The sequence below is a fragment of the Leucopleurus acutus genome (genome assembly GCF_964270905.1).
Source record: "Leucopleurus acutus genome assembly, chromosome: 1".
In the NCBI taxonomy this organism is placed as follows: domain Eukaryota; kingdom Metazoa; phylum Chordata; class Mammalia; order Artiodactyla; family Delphinidae; genus Leucopleurus; species Leucopleurus acutus.
Genome location: NC_139142.1, coordinates 25,230,438 through 25,239,036, shown reverse-complemented (window position 1 = coordinate 25,239,036; position 8,599 = coordinate 25,230,438). Strand labels below are relative to the sequence as shown.

The window sequence follows — 8,599 nt, the reverse complement described above, 5'->3', positions numbered from 1 at the left end:
AGCTGGTGGAAGGATGACAGAGCACAGAGGGGCATGCAAGAGTTTGTGGGGACCAGGTCTGGAAGTGGTATACATGTCCACACATTCCATTGGCCAGAACTCAGTCACATGTCCCACCTAAATGCAAGGGACGCTGGGAAATGTAGTCCAGTTGTGTACCCTGCCAGTCAGTTTCCACCACAGACCCCTGGCTCCATCTCGGCCACTGGCTTCCCCACACCTTTTCCTACTTTTCCACCCACTCTGGCCTTGGCCCTGCTGAACCCATCCTCCCACCCTGTCCTACATCCACCGCCCTGCATCTTCATCTGGCCACAAGCCAACACCAAAGAAAAGACCAGTCCCAGCGGGTCAGAGGGGCACACAAAATAGGTTTATTTCTCATAAGTTTATACAACCGCAGCACACAGCAGAAGATAAAAGTGGAGACAGCTCGGGGCGAGGGCAGGGGGCCTCTCCTGCAGCTTTGTCTTCTATCCATCCAGCTAACTACAGGCACACAGCAGGTATTAAATACGGGGGTCTGTGGACCTGCCATCGGTACGGGCAGAGGCAGAAAGGGTGGTGAGGGAAATGAGACTCAGGGTCTGACGGGGTCCGGGGTGACCAAGAGCCTCTGGGAGTCAGGTCTCTTGGGAATGAAGCCCTCCTCCTTCCTTGCCCTTCCGCAGCCTCGCCCCACCCTGGCTGGCTGGCTGGTTCTTACAGAGCGATAATAGGGGAGCTCCCACCAGACACTACAAAAGAAAAACTACTCTGTCGGGTGGCACGTGAGTGGGCAGATAAGCCCCATCACGGAGCCAGGTCTCCCTTCCTCAGCAGCTCTCCTGGCCCCCTACTCCTGCTGCCCGTGATTCCACCATGAAGGCTGAAGCTATCCCACCTCTTTCCTCGTGAAAAGCAAACACTCCTGGGAGAGAAAAGCACTGAAGGCAGGCAAGCTGGGAAGCTGCCCGAAGCCCAGCCGTGCCACTGCCCCGCTTGGCCCAGGCTCGCCTGGGAAGGGAGGGTGACAGAAAAGCCCATTCCCTCAAAGCCCATACCCTCTGGGTCCGTGCCACCTCTGCTACCAAAACGCTGCTCCTCCTCCTGGAAGAAGAGGGGAGGCCGCAGAGGAAAGAAGGCCGGCAGGGAGGAAGCTACTGGAAATTCAAGGAAACCCGAAGGCCCCTTTCTAAGGAAAAGCCACCCTGTCTGCAGTTGGGGGTGAGGGAGACTGAGACACAGCCCTGCTCCATCACCTCGCTGGCATGGCCCATGCAGGACCATGATGCAGGGAGGCCTAAGGGAGCCTGGGCTACAATGGACACAGACCAACAGGTAGACACAGACCGTCAGGGGCCACCAGGCGGAGGCCACTGGGCAGGGCTGCCTCTTAATCGCCATCCCAGCCACGACTCATGGCCTGTACCACGGCTCCGTAGAGCTGGCTCCAGGCAGCCCGCATGGCTGGTGTGAAGGCAGGGCCCAGGCACTTCTCCAGCATGTAGAGCAGGGACTCACCCACCGTCTGCAGAGGCAAGGGGCACCTGTCATTCCCAAATGCAGGAAGGCGTGCCCTCATTCCACAGGTGAGAAAACTGAGGCTTGGGGCTGGTAGGGACTCCTGGGCTTTTCTTCTCTCCTGCGCGGGGGTCCATGCTTCCTGAGCAGGATTCTGCCCCAATCCTTGTGCACACCTTAAAGGTGAGGCTTTAAAGTGAACAAAGCATTTCACTCCACTCCCAGCCTCACAACCACCCCAGGAGTGGAGCCCAGGCATTGCCTGGGGCCTCCAGCTCAGACCAAGCAAAGTCATTGCCTCCTGGCCTGTTTCCTCCTCTGCAAGACAGCAGTCATGATGTTAAGAGTCCAGGCTCTGCAACCTGAGATGAACCTGAGTTCACTTTCTGACTCTACTACTTATGAGCTGTGTGACCTTGAGCAAGTTAGGTAACCTCTCTGAGCCTCAGATGCTTCGTCAGTAAAACAGGGAATGTAACACTTCCAACTCATCAGATTGTTGGGATGATTAAATGAGATCATCTATGAAAAGCTCTTAGCACAGCATCTACACACAGTAAGTCTTCAGCAATAATAACGGTTCTCATGCTTTATTAGTAATTATAAAATACAGTTTATTTATTCCACAAATATTTACTGAATATGCACTAAATACCAGATACTGTGCTAGTGCTGGGGATGGAGAAAATGACAAGACAAACTCAGTGCCTTCCTCAAGGTGCGTACGTCTGGCAAGGTGACTGTGTGGTAGGCTGTCAGGTCAGGGTCCCCAGTGAGCCACACCTCAAGGATTCACACCCTTGACACTGGGCTCATCCATGTGACTGGCTTTGGCAAATGGGACATTAGCATGCAGAGGCTGGCTTGTCCTCTTGAAACACTCCCTCTCGAAACTCAGGTGCCACTCTGTAAAGAATCTCAGCTAGACTATTGAGCAGTAAGAGGCCACACGGAGAGAGATCCCAAAGGATGACAGGCCATCTTGGACATTCCAGCCCCAACTGAGCTCCCAGCTGAATGCAGTGCACGCGTGGCTCCAGCCACAGCACGTGGAACAGAAGAACCGCTCAACTGAGCCCAGAGAAATCAGAAATCATTGTTTTAAGCCAGGCTGTTCTGGGATGGTTTCATACACAGCAATATAAAACTGAGCAGACCAGCTAATCCCAAAGGCTCCTTCACTTCCTATGGTTCTAAGGGAAGCCATACCAGAGAAGAAAAATTGGAGGCTCAGAGAGGTCAAGGCAGTGCCAGGGTCACACAGCAAGTGCATAACAATGCATGCCCAGCCCCGGTCATCTGAGGGTATAGGAGTGGGAGGGATGAACAGGTGGATAGGAGAGGCCTGGGAGAGAGTGGTGGCCTCAGGCCAGGAGCTCTGGAGAGAGAAAGAGCCCCTTTACCCACCGAGAAGGAGCTGAGCTTCACACCCACTGCCCGATGCTTCCTGCCCAGGCTGGCAAGGTACTCCTCCAGCGAGGACAGGTCCTCCACATTGGTCACCGCAGCATCGATCACGAGCATCACCTGCCAAGGCCAAGGTGGTGGTGAAAGAGAGACCAGAGCAACTCCCCATCCCCACTCAACCATAATCCAGAACCTGGGGGTCCCAACCAGAAGGAAGAGAGGACCCTCAGTTTTCCAGTATCAGAGACGAAAGGCAGCCTGCGTCTGCATACAGTAGGCGCTCAACATATGGTGGCCAAACTACTAATGTTACACCATGGAGGAAGCTGCTGTCTTCTGAGGGTCTCAAAGCCCTAAACACACCTGCTGGACAGTGTTGTCCTCCTGGGACGAGGGGACACGGAGGCCCTGTGAGAGTCGCCAGCCTCTAAGAAAACCCCAGCTTGGTTTTCACAGGCAGATGGCCCCTGATGGATCAGCGCCAACACCACCTACAGGAGCCAGGGGACAAGGCCAAGGGCAAATGGCAGAGCTGGGAGCAGCTGGCTGAGAACAGGGTGGGGGAGGAGGCTGACTCGGGTGCCCCAAACTCTGCCCAGCTCAGCGCAAAGGGAAAGGGGCAGATGCCTCTGACAGGAGGGAGCAGAAGGAGGGGCTAAGACCAGGGCTGGGGCAGGAAACGAAGTAACTCTCCCGACTTCTTATTCTCTCCCAGGAAGGTGCTCCGCCCACCCCTCACCTTCCTGATGTGGTCCAGGAACTCAGGGGAAGAGAGGCAGTCCTCCGGGCTGGAGAACTGGCGGCAGTTGTACTGGAAGAGGGGCAGCAGGTCCGGCTCCAGGTCAAACAGCCTGTGGGTGGAGGCCCGGTGTCAGCCTTGGGGTGTTGCCCCTGCAGGCTCCATGGGCCCTGGCTGCCCAGCAGCAGGAGAGGGTGGGCAGAGCCTTGGCTGTGAACTATAGCACACCCTCCAACCTAGCACGCACCCCTTGGCCAGCTTTGCCGGTGCCCCTCTCTCACCCTTCCACAACCTTCCTGGCATCCTGGAAAAAACAATGTGTCCCCAGGCCTCTCATACGACCTGGCATAGGGTAGCGCCTGCATAAACCACTGAGGGGTGTGGACTGGGACAGGAAGGGGTTCTCAAACAGGAAGCCTGGAGTCCACGGTGGAGAAAAGAAAACCTCTCTCTCTCCCTATCTCCCCCTCTCTCCCCACCCACCCCCCTCTCTGCCTCTATCCCTCTCCCTCCCTCCCATTCTTGGGTCAGAACCTCCCAATGTCATCATGCCCAAGGGGGCTTGGGCCAGCAATGATAATTATAGTATATAGAACCCCTTACACTTACTGAGAATTGAGTACTTTACACGTGGTTAACTCATGTATTCCTCACAATCCTAAGCAGTGGGTGTAACTGTTATCCCAAGTTTATAGAGGAGGAAACAGAAGCCCAGAGAGGTTAAGTAACTTGCCTAAGGTCACACAGCTTAGGAGTAGCAGAGCCACAGAGGGTGCCTGACAAAACAGTGGGTTTGGGGAAAGCTGGGAGGCACAAGAAGCAGCTCTCAGCCACATCGGGGAAAGCCACTGGGGTTTTGTGTAACTCTGCAAATTTATTCCCTTTTTGTTTGGGGGAGGTTTTGCGAAAGCCTCTTCAGAAGTTCTGGGCTGGCTTAGGGAGCCAAGGCTCCTGAAATACCATGGTGAGGTAGCATTGCCTCTTTGGTGATGGCAGAGGGGTTACCTAGACAACCTCAAGCTGCGGTTGAAGACTGGCCTCCCCTTCCCCTTTGGGGTCTGCACACCCCCTTACCCCTCTCTCTAGTGGTGAGAATTGGGCATCTGTCATCCCTTCCCTGGCAGTCCTCTGGTCCTAGCCCAGTCCTTTCCTTAGAAAGGTTTACTCTCCTGTTGCTGGAAGCTCACACTTCTGGGGCCCAGACCCTGTGCTCTGCAGGCCAGGCACCCAGTAAACCCTCCCCACACAAGCCCTCGGGACACCCCAGTCTACCCGTATGGGCAGCAGTGGGCACCCCTGCAGTCACCACCCAAGAAAAGACCACTCAGGAGGCACACAGCCAGGGAGGGGGTGCAGCGTGGGGACCGGGGGCCGCTGGCCCAAGTATAAGGAGGTCCTCCGGAGCGGACGCTGTCCGGCACCCAGAGAGCCCCATAGAGAGCGGGGCGTGCTGGCTCGCAAGACGGGCCACCACCGCGGGAAGAGCAGCAGGGCCCGCGCCACCCGTCGCCCTGCGCCGCTCCTCTGGCGCACATCTGGAGGCGCCCCAGCGCCCCAGCAGCGGGCTAGTTTCCCTCCTCCGGCGCCAGCTCAGCCGCATCGAACCCATTCCTGGCGAGGCACCCCGGTACCCGCACCCCGGGGGCGCTCGGGCCGCCCTCACCTGGCGAACAGGACGGTGCCGTGCTCCAGCGGGCTGCGGCTCACCTCCCGCCAGCTCTGCCGGATCAGCTCGGGTTCCGGGCGCTCCATGCTCGCCCGGGGACGCGGGGCGCTAGGCTGGGACCCTCGGGGCGCGGGCACCGTCACCGCACGTGCCGCGCCATCTCCGCGGCGACGCGGCCAGTCGGCACCTCCTACGGCCCCCGCGCCTCGGCCGGGCGGGGTCCTGCAACCGCTCCTTCCCCGCCCAGGTGGAGGAGCCCCCGCCGGGCCTTCCCCGCTGGCGCTTCCGGGGACCCCGCTCCGGCCGCCGCGCCCTGCACCCCACGGCTCCGAGAGCGCCCCGCCCCCCGCCGCCCCGGCTGGGGCGCTTTAAAGCAACCGCGCCCCCGCCCTCCTCTCGTCCGTAAGGACGTGCATCTCTGGGCAACTGGCTCCGGCCGGGGATGACCCGGTGGCCTGGGAAACGACCGGGCTTCAGAGCTTTGCAGAAATCGTCGAGCCTCTTGGGACCTCAGTTTCTCATCTGGTGACACTCCCTAGTTAGGGCAAGGAGTTCAATTTGATCGTCTTAGGTAAGCTCTGCGAGAGCCACCTCTCCAAGAGCCCCACTCAAACACTGCCTGGAGGCATCTGACCCCTTGGTACAGGGTCCCCTTCCTTATGCCCCAAGGTGGGCCAGAGAATGCCAGGGCGCCTACCTGTGTGACAAGGCAGAAGCCAGGGAACGGGGGGAGGAGGTCTGCCCCAGTTCTGGGTATGACTGAGGCACCCTGTGACATTTGGGGACCACCAGGACTCTCAGCTTTAGGGACAGGGCCAAGACCACAGCCATTTGCAGCCAGGCCTGGGTTTTCTTGAGAAATCTGTCAGCTGCCATCTTTAGAAATTTGTCAGCTCAGGTTCTAAACCCAGCTCTGCTTGGCCAGGGTGGGGTCTTGGGTGCAGCAGCTGTGAGCATTCCACTACTTGGACATTAAGGGAGTTACGCTAGAACATTCTACTATTCAGCGATTTTTAATAGACTTTTGTAAATGTTTAGATAGAAGTACTATTTATTTCTTTAATTTGAAGTTCAGGATACAGAATCTCATGTTTGCCATTCAGGGTGTGAAGTCAATTAGACCTAAACCTCTTTCTTTTTTTTAAAATATAAATTTATTTATTTTGGCCGCATTGGGTTTTCGTTGCTGCACACGGGATTTCTGTAGTCGCGGCAAGCAGGGCCTACTCTTCGTTGCGGTGCACGGGCTGCTCTCAACAGTGGCTTCTCTTGTTGCGGAGCATGGGATCTAGGCGTGCAGGCTTCAGTAGTTGTGGCACGTGTGCTCAGTAGTTGTGGCTCGTGGGCTCTAGAGCGCAGGCTCAGTAGTTGTGGCACACAGGCTTAGTTGCTCCACGGCATGTGGGATCTTCTCGGACCAGGGCTCGAACGCATGTCCCCTGCACTGGCAGGCAGATTCTTAACCACTGCGCCACCGGGGAAGTCCTAAACCTTTCTCTTTCAAGCATGAAAGTTCCTCAGGCCCCAGCCCAGTTCCAGTGGCCCAGGTTTTGAAGAGCAAGACCCTCATTTACCTTTCATTATGTCAAGTCTCTGAGCCTGTCTCCTCTCAGTCTGCCCACCTCTCTTTTTCCGTTTCCTAAGCTGTACGGAGGGGGTTGGGAGAGAGGTCTCCAGGAGCCTCTCAGCCCGCCTCCTCCGGTCCCTGGGTACAGGGTGAGTGTGCTGGGGCCTTGGGTCACGAACAGGCTGCGGCTCCGTGCCCAACCCTGTGCTAGGCCTGAAGTGTTGAATCTTTGCCTTCTAGAACTTCTCCTGCTGGTCCCCCGTCAGGACTGAGGGCCTCAGCAGAACTGCTCTTTCTTGCTCCCAGCCGAGCCCGGTGACCATCCCGCTGCCCTCCCTCTTCCGGGGACTCGAGAGTTTAGAGCTATTAGGAATTTAGCTAATAATATAGGAATATGACCCTATTCCTCTCTTCCCCATCCCTCCCCGCATCTCGGGGGGCTCTGGGCTGGAGCAGGGGAGCAGAGCTGTAAGGCAGCCTGGCTTGTGTCCTAAGGAGTCCAGGAGATCCCCAAGTGAGAACACAAAGGGCCTGGGGGTTGAAGGGAGAAGGCCGGGGTGCTCAGGGATTGGACTCCCAGGTTGGTGTCCCATGGCCCTGCAGCCAGGTCAGCAGGTCACAGGAGAAAACCACGTATATCTCTGGCGACCTTTACCTTTCAGTGCCCAGATGCCCAGTGCTCCAGGCCACCTGGCTTGTCTAAGGCTTCCCACGCCACCCAGTTTGCACTTCCTGCCAACAGTCTACACTCAGGGCCCTCCCTGCCTGTTTTCTCCTTTGGGCAGGGTCTGGAGTCTGATAGGTTAATGAGTTGATGGCCTTAGCTAGTAAGTGGTGAAGCCAGCACTCACTCTGCCTTTCTAGAGCCAGGAGGTAGGAGGAGAGAGCTGAGTGCACTCTAGTCTCCACTCCCCTTAGTGAAAAGGTCCAAGAACCTGGCTGGGTCTAAGCAGTCAGCGTGGTGTTTTCCAGCCAGGAGACAGAGGGTCTGACTCCACATTTGAGGGGCTGCGGGGAAGTCACCGGAGCTCCCCTCCCTGGCATCTGGCCACAACTTGGGCAGGAGGTTCTAATCGAGGAGAGGGTTCAAGTGCTGTTCTAGAGCCAGTGCTGTCACTGAGGCCGACTTATCACCAACAGTAAAGGGTTAGCCTTTATTGGGCATCCATGTCCAGACACTGTGCAAGGGACTCTGCATCATTAACTTTTTTTATTCTCATGATAACTCTGCGAAGTAGACCCTATTTATTATAGCCTGTTTTACTGCTGAGGAAACGGAGGCAATGAAGCTAAGTAACTGGCCCGAGGTCACGTAGCTAATCCGTGGTAGGGCCAGGATTTGACCTCTGGACTGACCCTGGCCCCTCCAGTGGGCCTCCGTGCTCCACTGCCTTCCTCACTCTAACGGACTGTGCCCAAGAGCTGTGCCCTAAGTTCAGACCAAGCCCGGATCACTGGGTCTGGGTCAAAGGTGTGTCAGAGCTGGCTCTCAGATGGCTTGTGACAGCCAACTGCGCTCACCGTTCCGGCTTCTCATTCAGGAACATCAGGCTGGTAGCCTGAAAGAGGCCATGGTGGAGTATATACACCAGGAAAATTGGCATATACTACAAATCAGGGCTTTTTTCCTCCCAGCAAACCACTGGTCTGGGTGCACCAGGAAACACTGGGCCCTGGATGAGCTAGCAATGCTTTAGGCAGAAGGTACAAAGGAACG

At 56.7% G+C, this 8,599-nt stretch overlaps 1 protein-coding gene across 1 annotated transcript; it reads right to left on the bottom strand.

Annotated features, from left to right (window-relative positions):
* Nucleotides 1-1,375: 1,375 nt before the first annotated feature.
* NGB (neuroglobin) lies at nt 1,376-5,401 on the bottom strand (the record flags this gene model as incomplete). The annotated part of the gene is made up of 4 exons (XM_082836610.1): nt 1,376-1,510; nt 2,911-3,030; nt 3,650-3,761; nt 5,313-5,401. 4 exons carry the CDS (start codon nt 5,399-5,401, stop codon nt 1,376-1,378), a joined length of 456 nt encoding a protein of 151 aa, XP_082692736.1.
* Nucleotides 5,402-8,599: the final 3,198 nt, after the last annotated feature.